This window comes from Osmerus eperlanus, chromosome 8 (assembly GCF_963692335.1).
Source record: "Osmerus eperlanus chromosome 8, fOsmEpe2.1, whole genome shotgun sequence".
NCBI classification, from domain to species: domain Eukaryota; kingdom Metazoa; phylum Chordata; class Actinopteri; order Osmeriformes; family Osmeridae; genus Osmerus; species Osmerus eperlanus.
In genome coordinates, this window is record NC_085025.1 from 10,774,968 (window position 1) to 10,790,821 (window position 15,854).

The 15,854-nt window shown below is 47.1% G+C and overlaps 3 protein-coding genes across 4 annotated transcripts in view; 1 reads left to right on the forward strand and 2 right to left on the reverse strand.

The window, feature by feature from the left end:
• The window catches only part of nhsl1b (NHS-like 1b), a 93,739-nt gene extending 87,709 nt beyond the window's left edge, over nt 1–6,030 (reverse strand). The window contains exon 1 of one of the 2 annotated variants that reach the window (XM_062467236.1): nt 5,289–6,030. In XM_062467236.1, the coding sequence (XP_062323220.1) occupies nt 5,289–5,619 (331 nt within the window). In that variant the 5' untranslated portion in view covers nt 5,620–6,030. The remainder of the gene's footprint in view (nt 1–5,288) is intronic. The other variant, XM_062467237.1, reaches the window with a different exon arrangement.
• The window catches only part of fbxo25 (F-box protein 25), a 244,625-nt gene that overhangs the window by 144,904 nt on the left and 83,867 nt on the right, over nt 1–15,854 (forward strand). The gene's annotated exons all lie outside the window — the stretch shown is intronic.
• On the reverse strand, nt 7,204–15,017 carry acbd3 (acyl-Coenzyme A binding domain containing 3). Its single transcript, XM_062467243.1, has 8 exons — nt 14,696–15,017; nt 12,742–12,883; nt 12,218–12,358; nt 11,618–11,776; nt 11,259–11,433; nt 10,897–11,137; nt 10,151–10,444; nt 7,204–9,846 (listed from the first exon to the last, which is right to left on the reverse strand). The coding sequence occupies exons 1-8, from the start codon at nt 14,970–14,972 to the stop codon at nt 9,632–9,634; spliced, it is 1,644 nt and encodes a 547-aa protein (XP_062323227.1). The 5' UTR covers nt 14,973–15,017; the 3' UTR covers nt 7,204–9,631.

Consider the following 15,854-nt stretch of genomic DNA (forward strand, 5'->3'; position numbering starts at 1 on the left):
TTTGGGCTAAATACATTAGTTATATAAGAGGATCTAAAGAATGGTCAACAATAACTGTGTGTGTGTGTGTGTGTGTGTGTGTGTGTGTGTGTGTGTGTGTGTGTGTGTGTGTGTGTGTGTGTGTGTGTGTGTGTGTGTGTGTGAGTGAGTGAGTGAGTGAGAGTGAGTGAGAGTGAGTGAGTCTGTGCTTGTGAATGTAAGAGGAATCAAGTTTGTGTTCGTGAGAGAGACAGACAAATATCAATACACAGACATTTGTGGAGAGATAGCAGAGACCCAGTCCATGGCCGGCTGCTGCCCCAAAGAGAAGCCCCCCTAGTGGGGATTAAACTCTGTTCATCTCCCCCTGGCTGGATCAAGCTCTGCTTAGCGGTGAGCCACCACCACTGCCAGTCTGCCAGCCTGCCTCTGGTCTCCACATGCTCAAGCACCGGCCTCACTGTGTGTGTGTGTGTGTGTGTGTGTGTGTGTGTGTGTGTGTGTGTGTGTGTGTGTGTGTGTGTGTGTGTGTGTGTGTGTGTGTGAGAGAGAGAGTGTGCTTCTCACAGTAATAAGAAAGGACAAGTTTCTCAGTTTGTGCGAGTGAGTTTTGTCATAAAGCCTCGCAAAGGGAGACCACTTTTTAGCCATCTCTCCCTACCTCTTGTTCCCTTTCTTACTCTCTCTCTCTCTACATGTGGAGGCACTGCTCTTAATCCCACTGCTCTCACAGGCTTACCACAGGGCTGCTTACGGCAAGGGCATCCTCTCTCCACACACAAGTACGCACACACACACCCACGCACTGGTCAGACTTATAGTTTCAATCAAAAGAAGAAAAAAACGAAAATCAACGGCTGCTTTGCTGTAAATTTGGAGTCCTTCTACGCCATCGCCGCTCAATCTTACCACGTCATGTTGAAATCAATGTCCGATCCGGGAGCCGATTAGACAGAGCTGCTTTGGGAGAACACAGCACAGGCAACGTCACATGGACACGAAGAGAGGGGATGGGAAGGCCACATGTCCCTGACAGGACATTTTAAGGATTGGACCATTGGGGAGGGTTGATTCCACGTCTATATGAGACTGCACTGGAAACACAATCTTGCCCACATGCAAATCCAGCCACCCCTCCCTCCCCCCTCCTCCTCTCCTACCACACACACAAACACACACACACCTACATCCCAATCTCTCACGACTTCCCGAAGGCGCCAATGGTCTTTTCAGAGGCCTGAAAGGAAGTCGGTACACTCCAAGAATCTGCAAACACATTCCCACAGAACATGTCCGATGGGCGGAGCTGGTCGGGTTCTAGAATGTGCCCCAGGTCCAACGAGAATGAATGGAGAAGGTCACAGTTCCAGAACAGAAAAAGAATGCTGGGAACAGAGAGAGAGGGAAAGAGAGAGGGAAAGAGAGAGAGGGAAAGAGAGAGAGGGAAAGAGAGAGAGGGAAAGGGGGAAAGAGAGAGGGAAAGAGAGGGAAAGAGGAAGTAACTTCCATGGACTAGGACGCCTATTCAGCAAATAGAGCCTGCGGGGCTCTCCAAGCAGGACTGTGTGTCTTATTACACAGACACTTACACCATACCTGACTGCAGCTAGGGGCAGAATATTAATCCACTGTATGTGCATTTGTTGACGGTTGCTTAGACTAGAGAGACAGGTGGCTAGGTTATACGCACACTAGGGTACAGACAGTGATACAACTAGCTTTCATTCACTGTGGCACTGCACCTGGACACAGGACTGACGATTCTAGAGTAAGATTCTAGGCATTCACACAACACAGACACGTGAAGCACACAGACGAATGTGCATGCTGGAGACGGACTCGAGCAGGCTCACACGCACTCCGTACGATGTGTGAGAGGCCAGACGGACGAGCAAAGACGCTCTCTTCTATAAATATCTGACAGGGATAAAGGGTGGAATGTGAGTGCTTTGTGTGTGTGTGTAAAACACTATGTGTGTCTGTGTTTGTGTGTGTGTGTGTTTGTATTTGAGCAGGTGCGTGTGCCTGAGGGTGAGACGGTCATCATCAGGAGGGCAGCTGGAAACACGCCTCCGTCTCAGACGCTTCTGTCTGGCGTGTGTGTGTGTGCGCGCGCGTGTGGTCCCATCGCAGCTATGTAGCAGAATGTGGTGGGCCTAACTAGCAGGCCTAAGATATGAAACAGGGAAGCCATAACTCTGTCTAAACTCCAATTAACCTTGCATACTGTTCGACCCACTTTCCATATTAAAATAACTCCATTATTCAAACCCCTCTATATTTGGCAGAGGGAAATATAATAATTAAAGGGACAGACACCCTTAAAATCAAACTTTGTCTCGATGCAACTACATTTTTCTAACACAAAAACACGATGACCATGCTGTGAAGTCAACTACGGAGTAGATTCTAAATCCCTAATCAAGCTCATTCTTCTTCTTCAGCTATGTAAGGTTTGTCTCGAGATCATGTGAAGGTTATGTTTGTGATGTCTGTGGGTCGGGTGTCAGGCAGAGGAACAGGTAGTGAGGTAGCCTTAAGGGGCAAACAAAGCGAACTAAACAAGACTTTGTTTAAACTCTTGACTCCTGGTATCAGATGTTTTCCTCCAGGAGACGAGGGGGCACTCCAAACTCTGACCCCTCCCTGGCAGTAAGGGTACACACACACACACACACACACACACACACACACTAGTCCACACCAACACGCACACATGCACAGGGAACACCCCCTCACCCACACAAATACAAAGAAAGAGGCTACACTGTGTTAGCAAACCCCATACATTTATATACGTCCACATTCTCAGTCACACACACACACACACACACACACTGTGCCCTTCCCTCAATGTCAATCCTCCAGCCGGCCAGGGGCCCCTCTCTCAGCTATTCTCCTGCCCCTGTTGAGTAACGTGATCCATTCTGAAGCTGAGATTATGTACCCCCACCCTCCACACACACACTCTATGGTATAGGGCTAGCGTGCTCTAGAGCAGCATAGCAGTAGGTAGCCTTTCCATGGCAGCCTCACAGGTCCAGGCAGACAGTGGGGTTTGTTTATGAAGGAAACAGGGAAACACAGAGAGAGAGAGACAGAGAGAGAGAGACAGAGACAGAGACAGAGACAGAGACAGAGAGAGAGAGAGAGAGAGAGAGAGAGAGAGAGAGAGAGAGAGAGAGAGAGAGAGAGAGAGAGAGAGAGAGAGAGAGAGAGAGAGAGAGAGAGAGAGAGAGAGAGAGAGAGAGCCAACAGGGTAAACACGAGGTAGATGGGGTTTTTTTAGTCAAGGTGTCTGCGTGTGCACATTTGTTTTGTAATGGCTCCTAAAGCAGTCCTTCTAAACATGCAAAGCTGCCTCCAGGGCAGGTGGTACCGCATTCCTGTCCTCCCTCTTTCCCCTCTCACCATTCTCTCGCCCGCTCTCACACCTTGTCTGTAACTGTCTGAAAACTGGAATAGACCAGCACAGGAACCCCGGAACTTGCCCTGGGATTCTAAACCACATTTGAGACTTGAGTGAGAGAGAAGCAATGGGAGGATTAGGGACACACCTCAATAGGCTTTTGAGACATTCTCTCTTGACAGCACATCTAAACACTGTAAGACAGGGCACATATGAACACTGTAAGACAGGGCACATCTGAACACTGTAAGACAGGGCACATCTGAACACTGTAAGACAGGGCACATCTGAACACTGTAAGACAGGGCACATCTGAACACTGTAAGACAGGGCACATCTGAACACTGTAAGAGGAAAGGTTTACCTTTGCCAGTTGTTTGTGATAAATGGTCAATACCTTTGTGTGTGGGTGCATGTGAATGTGCTTTTGAGATCCTGTGGAGAATCGGGTGATAATGGTTTGGGTACATGGCGTATCTAGTGACACATAGCAGTGTATAGCCTATATTCTGTATGGTATTATTATACTGGTATTTTCTTACTTACTTAACAAGTAAGCAGAGTATCTGGTATCCAAAAGCTATGTGACCCATAAAGAAGCTATCTGATATCAAAGGGTTCTAAGCAGATTTCTGGATAGGCAAGATGATGAGTGACACACGGGACTGGCAGGATAGGGGTAGGACTGCTTACCTAGGGAGCTCAACCCCTAACTGTCTGGAGCTTACAGTATAACCCCCTCTCTTCCCCTCTGTCACACACAAACAGCTCTGGAAGCTGTCTGCATAACCTATCATTCAACATTACTCAGTGAGCTGCAGGATGTGTGTGTGTGTGCCTGTGAATTATATTAAGTAACTAATGAAGACATAAATAGGCCTAAAGAAGAAGCAGTTTGTCAGGGCGTAGCCTCATGATCATCCCTTAACAGGCACCACGAAACGTTGAACAAGGTGAGCGGGCTGGTCAGAGGATCCATTAAATAACTAATACTATGAGCAAACTTCAAATGGTCAATCCAGCCTTTGTCAGCTTATCTTTTGAGGTCGACGTATCCATTTACCTATTTCTAGAACGTAAAAGAGCCACTTTAACTCAATCAATGTAGTAAGATAACAACTTACACTAATCAGCCAGTGACATTGAATTTCCAAACCTATTTCACTATAACAAAGAGGCCTAAAATTACATCTCCACGTGGGTGACAGAATCTGACTTCAAAGCCTACATCATCAACGTTTTAGTCAACATGATCTGGTTACATTAGTGAATTCAGCAGTCCTAGCTAAAGCTTCTTCACAACAACATTGTTGATTTCTCCCTCTTCATCTTAGAAGTGACAGACTTTACAGAGACGCATGTCCTCAAAGTCCAAATGTTGCTTTGAAGCCGTCGCCACAGGCGCCCCATGCTTGCGCAGATGGTCAGTGCGTTGCAGGGAATCCATCACTTTTGACGGGAATCACGTCCGTAGAAAAACGTTAAGTCCATCTCCTATAGGCAACCATGTGTTGACGCAACAGTGTCACGCCCTCTCTCTGTTTTCATTTTGACATCATCTGTCACAATCACTTTTAATTGTTCATGAGAATTTGTGTTTTAGCCCTTAATTAGTTATATTTTATTAGGCTACATTAAATCATCATACACTGTAACAAAAGTAATAGGACAAATATGATCAATGGGTCAATTAGTAAGCTACTTGAGTAGGCCTAGTTCCATACACAATCGTAGGATATTTACATCTTAAATGCTTATTCCATTCCATTAATTAATGCACTTATTGGTTTGGGGCTGCTATTAGACAGCCAACAATGTTGCTTTGTGCAGCCAGAAAGTATCCAAACAACGACATTGTTTGTTGATAGTTTACTAACATTGTTGTTTTGATTGTACTTACGGATTTTGATTTTCTTGTGGTCGAACTTGCAGACTGTATTCTGTAAAGTTTCCAGGCGTTGTTGAATCCTGCAGGACCTTTGAAACACCATTCCAGCTTCCATTTCAATCCCAAGGAATATGTCGCTTGCATTTCTCGATAGGTCGGAAAGTTGATGAATTATATTAATCATTGTATGACAGCAAACGTCATCCAAAGACGAAAAAAGAACATTTTTCTTAAGTTTGCGCCCATCCAGCACGACGTAGCCCACATCTTCACCGGGTGTCCCATCCCTTCGGGGCAACCTACTCACGCGCCGCGGCTCCACGGTTCTTTGGTGGAAAGGCATTTTTAACGATATCCAGCGAGGTTGTAACGCAAAACGGCTATTCGTACCTTTATAGCCTACATTAAAATCCAACAAACAGTTTTGACCTTGTTTTTGTTTGGGAACCTACATGATCTTTATATCCCGCCATATTTTTCAAAGGATGCGATTTCAGATGTAGGCTACTCGAGTCGTTGCTCCAAAGTCTATTCATATTCAACTACACCAGCAGAAAAACACCGCTCGCCCAGAAGAAAAAGTAGAAAAGTAGATATAAAACATGGAGGGGAACCACCTGTAGCAACTGGAACTGGATTCCGACAGACCGTCCTTGGGATGTGGAGAAAAAGTTTACCTGACTCTCGCTTGAATGGAGCTGCGGCTCAATGGAAAATCAGGACTGGATTTGGCTACCCATAAAGAATTTGCACTGAGCAAATGGCCACCAGTCTACTCTTACCGTTGATGTAGACTATAGGCCTACTGCTTATTTGTTCTTGTGTTGAAACTTCTGTAAATATGTTGTTCTATATTCTGGTGGCTGTAGCTACACAAACTGCCGCTCTAAGAACATACGTTATATGATCCTCTTGCAAAGTTAAAGGTAGATTTATCGATGTAGTGTAGAAGATAGACACTAGCATTCCTGAAATTATTTAAACACTTGAACCACTCGTTAAACTGCACATTTAGGCTGTTGGCAACATTCCTGCATGTGTTTCCTGGCAAACTACACTCAAACTCGCACAGAAATCCCACGGCTAAACGATCAATAGTAGATTCTGACAGTTTGTGTGTGCATGGACCAAATAACTGAGCACAATAGCAATGTCCAATTGACAAAGTTGGGTCATTCCTGACACTATTCTGATCAGGAATTTTATTCCACTGAATTCCCTAAAACGTAGTATTTATGCCCCCTAGTGGTGACATGGTGACATTATTTATAAAAAATAATATTTAAAAAAACTCAAGGACTGCTCTGACAAAACAAATCACAGCACCGTATTTGCCACAACAGTTCTAGAAATTCTTATATGAAATCATGAAAAAAAAATATGTAAAACGTTTGGGAGGATAAATCTGTCAGCGTTGCCCTGTTCCTCATGACTACAGAGATAACAGGGAACGGGTGGTTGACAGGATGGCTGGTTCTGTTTTTCTTTTCATGAGTCATTTCCCTTTGGTAGTGTTCCAGTTGGTTGTGCTGAGAAAGATAACAAACCTGGTGAATCCTTTGACCACAAAATACCACAGAGATCTGTTAAACAGTCACACAACATTGCACTGGAACCATACAGATTGCAGATGTTTTTGATTAATAGTGATGGATTCACTCACCAGACTTTTATCCAAAGCCACGTAAAAAAGGGCTTTGAACCTGCAACCTCTAGATCCTCAAATACTCGTCACTGAGCTATACCCATCCCAACTGTTTAGAGCAGCTCTAAGTGTTTTGAACATCCATTTTTAAATCCTTTCTGTGGCTGTGCTTGATCATAATATACACAAGTATAAATATGAACCAAGTGTACGAGGGTACACTTCTGCAAGATAGGTACAGAACACGGGAAACATAAATGGGAATTAAATGAGCCACTCACAGATAGTTGAACATAGGTTTAATCAAGATTAAATATATGCCCAAGAAATCCTCAAACCCATATAGATCAAAATGAGTTAAAGCAATACAAAAAGATGAGCTTCTCTGTCATGTCATAGTCAATCGGTTTGAGCATTCTTCATTTCAAACGTTCCGCTTTGGGGTAAAATGTACATTATATTCTCATTCATTATAGTTTACAGTGCATCAATGCTCAACCTATGGTCATCTTCAAAGTTTACTACCCACACATAAACCCATTTATATAATTATTTACAAACAAGGCTTAAACAATCTCAATCAATCCTTTACCATTTGGTGACTCAGAAGTAAATAAACAATACACATTGAGGGAGCTCGGTTCTGGATACTTGTCTCCGAGCCTTGATTTCACCATGGAAAGTGGCATTCTGGGACATTTACAAAACCTAAACCGAATTCCTATCCTGACACAAAAGATTCCACCGTCAGACAAGTCCAGCAGAGGGCGCTAGTGCATGGACTGGAATCAGCCCGGGGTCTAACTGAGTATTGGCTCCTGCCTGATTTCACCATACGCCAATTATGAACACCTTCAAATCATGGTAAATGAGTTAGTGGGAAGTCTCGCATTCTGAAACCCAATCAGGGATAGGGAATTGGAACGTCTTTCTGAACAGGGTTCCAATTCCAAAAACAACTTCTTCTCCAACCATTAGTCTCTCAGGAGGTGAAGCACATGTCACAGTGACTCCAACACCCCCTGGTGGGTCACTCTGACTGATACACAAAGCATGCAGATGACGTGGTTGTGAGCAATCTGGACAACACAACGCATGGCAAAGAAACAAACAACTAGAGAGTAACAACTTCAAAAACATCTTTTAAAAGAGGTCCAAAACATGGTTAATAACTGATAGCTTGACCAATGACACGAGACCTAGATCATCTCTGGGTTAGTGATACAACTTAGTCATGTTATATTTGAGATGACCATCTGAATCCATCCACTGAAAATGAAGAGATAGATCCAGGATTCCAGCAAATACTAGTTGTTTCACTGTGGGAGTACTGACAGATAATGTAACAGTGACACGACCAATGGAAAAGGCATGACATCATCTTGTTAGCTGTCAGTTAGGGGTCCGAAATCAGGTTGACCACTCCACAACCTTCAGAGTGGTTGTGGAGAGCCCACGGTCCTAAGACCACACAGCGGATGTGTTCCAATACCACGACCGGACTCCTTACCTCGTCTCCTCCATGGTCGTTTAAAAGGTGTGAGGTTGATTAGCAGTAGACACAAAGGAAAGGTAACATGGAAAAGGTAACATTTACAAGTATTGGAAAACATCCTTGTGGACTCTTACAACACAGGGGTTCCTGTCTGGAGATGAAGTACACCGATAGAGCAACGTGCGGACACAACAACAAAAAAATGATACCTATTCTACACGAGAGGGATGATAATAAATATTTATTAAATGCTTTTGAACAACCTCGCGCGTTCTGCGTTCTTTAGAGATGCCCGACTTTTAGAAGGCCTTCGCCGTACGAGTCAGACAACTCCCCACCCTTCCCACCGCCAGTCCCAAACACTAAGCCCAACCAGAACCCAACCCAACCGCTGAACGACTGGCCCTGAACGACTCTAGCACACTGCATATCAGAGAGGATTTTCTAGCAGGAACAGCTTTAACGTATTGTAACTGAGGTGACATTTGAACTGCTAACAACTGTCCAATCCTGGTCTCAGATCTCAAATGTACTACATATAGAGGCTAGCGGCAAGTTTGGGACTGGGCCGAACTCTATTCCACTGTTGTGTTGCCACTGGCGATGTGACTGGGTGCAGAGACTCGATCCGATTTCTGATCCCATTTCGAAGTGTGTGACCTCCTGGGGGCCTAAGAGGGGCTGTTCTCTAGACCAAAGGCATAGGTGCTGTAGTATGCCTGCTTATCTCTGGCTGGACTTTGGCTCACATTAACCCCTTCAATGTGCTGGCCACATTCGTATTCACGCTAATCAGCTTCACTCAGACAGAAGGGGGGGGGGGGGGGGGGGTTGCAGGACAGTGGGGGGAGAGGGGGTGAAACACAAGAAAGACCCGAGTCTTAGAATAGTCCTAGACTCTGAGAAAAGGAGCGAGCGAATACACTGAAGGAATAACTCTCCCCCTGGACTCCCACATGTATTCACACACACACACACAAAGAAACACGCACGCACACAAAACCACAAACCCACAGTCCCGTCTTCTAACTAAGGCTCCGGGTGCGTCTCTCCGTCCCCCTCCGGCGGTGTTGTCCAGAACACTTCCTGTGGCATCCTCCCTCCTCCTCTCCCCTCTCTGCCTCCCACTTTCAAACACACACACACCGTTTACTCACACAGACCACCCCCTCTCCCACACACGCACGCGCCACATCTCTCAGTCTGTCCCCAGGTTTATCTGGTGTAGTAGACTCTGTAGTAGACGCTCTTCGAGCGCCACAGAGAGTAGGAGTTGTCGAACTTGAGCAGGTAGACTCCGCGGCCCGGGTACTGGTGGCTGCCGGCGTACACTTCCTCGTGGCAATCCCGCCGGTACACCGGCACGATCTCGTCCACCTGGGGCTTGCCCGCCTCCTTCTTGGCCTTCTCCTCCTCGCTGGGGGGGTCGCCTGTGGGGGGGTCGGAAGCAGCAGAAGGCGTTTCGGGTTTACGTTTATGTTCGGTGCTTACGACGCTCCTACAGCGCCTTCCTTTAGGGGGAAAGCGCATGGGGAAACGAGGCCAACTTACATTTACATTTAGTCATTTAGCAGACGCTCTTATCCAGAGCGACTTACAGTAAGGACAGGGACATTCTCGAGGCAAGTAGGGTGAAGTGAATCGAGGGAATCGAACCGGCAACCTTCTGATTACTAGCCTGATTCCCTAACCGCTCAGCCACCCTACTCCCTTGACTTGCGAGAGCGCGCTTACCGTCCTCGTCCTCGTCCTCGTCGCTGGACTCGCTGACGTGCACGCTGACCGAGGCGCTGGCCGCGTCCGTCCACTCGAAGAAGACGCCGAAGCCGATGTCGTAGTGGTCGGTGGCGAACTCCCAGAAGAGGTAGGAGCCCTCCTCGTGCGTGGGCACGCGCACCGTCACCACCTCGCCCCGGCCCACCGTGATCACGCTGTCCACGTCCTGGCGGATCTTCTCCTTGAAGTCCTTGATCTGCGGGCGCGTCCACATGGAGGGCGCCGCGATGACGGGCGGGGAGTCGGGGCCCGCTGGAGGGAGGGCGGGAGGAGAGGAGAAAGAGGGGGGGGGGGGAGGGAGGGCAAACAATTGAGGGAGGGGGGGGACACAAAAAGAGACAGTGGGAGGGGTTAGATGATTTTAAAAGTTTGAAGAGGTTTTTTTTTACATCGTGCTTCCACATCTCGTGTCTGCATGTGATACTGGTAGACACTAGACAGTCTCATAAAGAAAGACGCTATTACTTATGAATGAGACTAGCTACACGGCTCCATTCCAAATCTGCACCCTTCAAATTCCTGCATGTGCAGCATGGATAATGGTGACTCCTCGTAGACAGTTAGAGCTGGGGGAGAGATCACTTTCACCTACTTATAACCTCTCCTTCCATCGACAAGACCACAAGGGGATAAGTCTAGAGTTTCTGGCTCGGAACAAAGCCCTCTTGTGTGCGTGTGTGTGTGTGCGCGCGTGTGTGTTCTACCTGTACTGATCGGCCCATTCTCCGTGACCTCGTCAGCGGGCTCAGGCTCGGGCTCCATCTCCATGCTCTCCGAGTGCGAGTCTGACTGGCCGTTGAGCGTGGGGGCCTCCTCTCCAGCAGGGGGCGCTGCCACAGCGGGGGCCGCCACAGCAGCAGCAACAGCAGCAGCAGCAGGCGGCTCCCCACCGGCCTCCAGGGTGGCCTGGGCCACCGCATCTTCCTGCTGCTTCTGGAACGCCGCCTGCCGGGGTGGGGGGGGGGGGGGGGGGGGGGGTGATTAGTGGCTGTATGGGGCAGTGAGTTGTTTTGAGTATGTTTGTTGCTTGTACAGTGTGTGTGTGTGTGTGTGTGCGCGTGTGTACCTGCTGCTGGGCTAGTTGGACCTGGTAGAGCTGCTGCATGTACTGCTGGTAGTGTTGCTCCTGCAGCTGTCTGATGAGGCCCAGCTGCTGCTCGGAGCTGTCGGGGTACTGCTGGGCAGCGTACTGCTGGAACTGCACCGCCGTCTGGGCGTTCAGCGCCGCCATGATCTGCTGTCTGGGGGGTGGGGGGGGCAGGGAGGACATCCATGAAGAAATCGACGAACGCTCATCAATAATACATCGAAAAAATACAAAGTGCCGTTAAAGGGAGAATTCCAAACGCCGAGAGGTGCAGGTGTGGAGAGATGAGCACGGATGATCCCTGGCACACACACACGCGCGCGCGCACACACACTTACTTCTGTTGCTCCACCCGTAGCCTCTCCTCCTCTGCCTGCCTCCGCTCCTCCTCCGCCCTTTTCAGTTTCTCCTCCTCCTCCCGCCTCTGCGTCTCCTCCTCCTGCCGCCGGCGCTCCCTCTCCTCCTCCTCCCTGCGCTGACGCTCCTCCTCCTCCCTCCTGAGGCGGGGAGAAAGACCGTCGCAACAGACACGCGCTCATGAGATGGCAGTACAATGACGACTGGACTCACACACACACACACACACGGTCAAGTTCGAGTTTCACCTATGGCCGCCATCTCTGTACATGTATACTGTTATATACTTGTATACATGTATACTGTTATATACTTGTATACATGTATACAGGGTGCATTTAGGAAGCACAGGAAACGGTGCCGGCTATTTAGATTGGCTCGCATCGCCAGATATCTTTCGCACCCCAAAGTAGCATTGACTGGACAGCTTCATTCGAAATCGGGGTACGGCGTCTAATAACAACGTGTCGATTGCGCAGATTTGAGCGGATTTGTCCAAAGCGTCGCACAGGGGGGAGATCTGAACCTGCGACCTCCAGATGTGCAGTGGGACACTCTGCCCCTGAGCTGCTGGACCTCACCGTTTCCTCTCCTGCTCCTCCTTCTCGATCTGGTGGGACGTGACGTAGGGGGCAAACAGGTTGCAGCACTTATTTAACAGCTTGACAAACTCCACCATGGCCTCCTCCTTCTCCATGTTCCCTAAGGTGGCCCACTCTTTCCTGGGGGGAAAGGAGAAGAAATAGACGGTACCAAAAAAAAGAGATGGCGGGGGAGTGAGTGGTGAGTTTTCAGAGTAGACTTAGGATGTGGTTAAAAGAACATCTGCTGACTTTCTGAACTCTCCAACCCTTCAGCCGGAACAGGGACTGGAAATGTGAGCGCGAGTTGCTGACTTGCTTAAAGTACTGATAGTATGGTGAGGATAGGAAAAGATCTGCTCCTTGCATTTCCTGCAGTGTTCCTAAACCACAGCACAGCACATTGGCTGAAGCCTACACCAGAGATCAAAGATCACACACACACACACACAGAGACACACACACACACAGCCAAGCCCTCCTCCACTCCTTCACTCCCTCCCTCGTCGAAAGTGCCTGTTTACCTGCGGTCGTTGCCCAGAACATCAAAGAAGCCAACTTCAGGGGAGGCTTCAGGGTTGTAGGGCCCCAGCAACACCTGCTTGTGCAGCGCCACCAAGCGTAGCTTCTCCTCGTAGGTGGGGTGGAAGGCCTTGCCATCTTTGTCTGAGGAGAACCACACAGCAGAGCTCTAAACTCAACACCCATTTAGTGGAGACCTCGTTGTTGCAGTGTCCACATTAACTGATATTCATTGTTTTCCCTAGACAAACCCTGAAATGCAGTTCATGAGTTATAGCTAGTTAGTTCCTACAGGAAGACTACTTATGGGGGCTAACTGACATTATGACACTGAGTTACCATAGCTAGTGAATTGATGTCAGAAACAATCAACATTGGGTTTGATTTGCCTCGGGCCTCTACCAAAACAGGTCAAATAACAAGTTAGAATATATGTTTATATGGGAAATACCCTTAGGGTCAAACTTGTGGGAGTAACTTAATGGGTGAACCCGCATTTAGAACCGGTTTGCACATTTTCTGAAGTGATCAGCATTTTACCACACCATAAACAATGAGGCAAATTAAGGAAATGACCACCATAGGCCCAGTTCTTGTACTGCTCCTTTCCAATCCAACATGACACTGAGATGTTTGTTTTGTGAACACACAACATGGATGGATTGCTCCTTAGCTGTGGCTTCTTCCTACTCATCAAACTAAAGAATGACATGCTTGCGTCATTCTTTTTAGAGTACACAATATTGGCCCTCTCACTTTATGTAGGTGACTTAGCAGTTACCTTTCTCCTATCTCTGTCCTGTAAGGCCAATGCTCGATTAGTAGTAGTGATACACAGCCATAGATAGTATAAGCTCACTTACACCCGGACATTAACAGACATGCAGGGAATGTGAACTGAGACGTTTCTGAAACATGAGCATCACAGGCTCAGACCCCTTTTCCAGTTTATTCCATTGGCTGTGAAATATACAGTATGCACATTGGATCACTTAGAAGGAAACAGAGGCAATTGCACTTTCCCGTTGATTGGAGCACTTAACACGTGGGAAAGCTACAGATTAACAGGCTTTCAGACCTCAATTACACAGTAAAGCATCCATAAACGTTCATGTCTGTAGCCTAGGGTTAATCAAGAACTAGCTTCGAAAAACTACCCTACACACACGGTTAATGCTTGAAAACCTAATGAATGGTACAGGCAATCATTTTGTGTTGCTGTCCGATGTGTGTGATCGTGTGTCGTGTCTGTTTATAATGGCGTTGGGACAAGTATGTGTACGGAGCGAGGTTGTAAAGTAACACTCCCTCCATGGCAGGGCCATGACTGACAGATGGGTGTGCGTGTCTTCTACCAACCTACCAAACAAGCTTCTGGGTCACCATAAAGTCGGTTACTACGTGGCCACTTTGATTAAGGCTGCAAGTTAATGTCTCCTACACTTACCTACATCATATAAGCTTGTCGAAGCTTTAAGGATAAGTTAAAATAAGATTTCATCAACTTAATCTCTAATAGGCAGCTGACCAGCTAGCTAGACAGAATTTCGATTCAGAAGCGAATTTAATTAGCGCTACTAGCCTACGTATGCTCGTCTAGCTATCTTGGTTAGCATGTTATGTGGATGTATGGCACCATAGTAAGTGGATGGAATTAATCAAACTCGATTGGTACTTGGTTGTTGCACCTAATGGTATACTAGAGCTAGGTAGCAGCTACTGTAACGTTATTATAGGAATTTATTTGGGTAGCAAGGAATACTATTGTGGCTAACTAGCCTAGCCTAACATCCCATGTATGCAATCAGATCCGACTGCTAGCTACCTAGCATGCAAACGTTTACTGGCCAACAAGGCTACTAGGTATTACGTTAGTCCTGGATGAAAACACGATTGCCATTTCAATATGCCTTATTTAGTCCCCGAATTGTAATACACAGTAGCTACAGCCTATACCTTTGAAGAATTTCAGCGCTAGTCCGTAAAGCTCCAGCAAAGGAAAGCCCCATTTCCTCTCTATCGTGGATTTGGCAGTCTCGCCCTCCTCTCCATCCTCGCCTTCGGTGGCTGTCTGCTCCTCGGTCCTCTGCTCTGCCAACTCTGGGTCAGGTTCCGTGACCTGTTCTTGCTCACCCTCGGGGTCGGGACTAAGGGTGAGGCCGTCGATTGAGACCTCGAGCCGGCTAGAACTGCCATTGTTGAGGTCGCCGCTCTGAACCTCTGTCGCCATCATGCAGAATGTCAGCTGAAGCGGCCACGTACTTACTTCCGTTTTCGTTTGGCGGATGTTCTCGTAGATCGAGACGTAAAATAATGACGTAGAAACATCGCGTAACTAAGCAACATGACACATGTATAATTATTTATATTATTTGTATTATTAATTTGGATTTCTTTTTACAAATGCAAGAATAACATTGATCTTTTTGCCAGAAGTTTTTATTTGTTTTCAACAAAATATACATCCAGTGTACACACAAAGGGGGTGTGGTTGGTGGGGGGTAGAGATTACATGCATTTCATAAACTAGACTGGTTTTAAAACAGCAACACATTTAGACCAACGCAATAGAGCGAACGCGGATTGTTGGCATATCTTCGCAAATCTCTCTCGTCGGGGCCATTTCCCAGTCTGTCTCAATAGATAGCCTAGTGGCCACTCTCAAGGTGTGAAATGTCCAGTCTCGGCATGGCTGAGAGCTCCTGAGACTCATTGCCTACCTTGTCTTTGTGCCGCGATGTTTAACTGCCATGAATGTGTTTGATGTTGAATGTGGGCTTTGCGAACCACAAAGTCTGTGAGTTAATCACAACTGAACTTTCTCCTGCCTTTAATTAAATTAATTAATTGGTAGCCTACGGGTTAGGCCTAGTGTCAAAGTCAGTACTGCAACGACCCAAGCAAGAATAGGCCTACAATTTTTTGGGTTGTGATAAAATACTACAACAAAATACTAAGCGGCTCATGTTTTTATAACAGGGTTTACCATATTTGCCTAGCCCACAGTATGTTATTTTAAAGGGACTTAATACGCTACTGCGTATTAGCTGAGGTCTTGAGTCAAAGAGAATGGACTGACAAATGTAGGCTAGAACCAACAAAACCAGCCTATAGC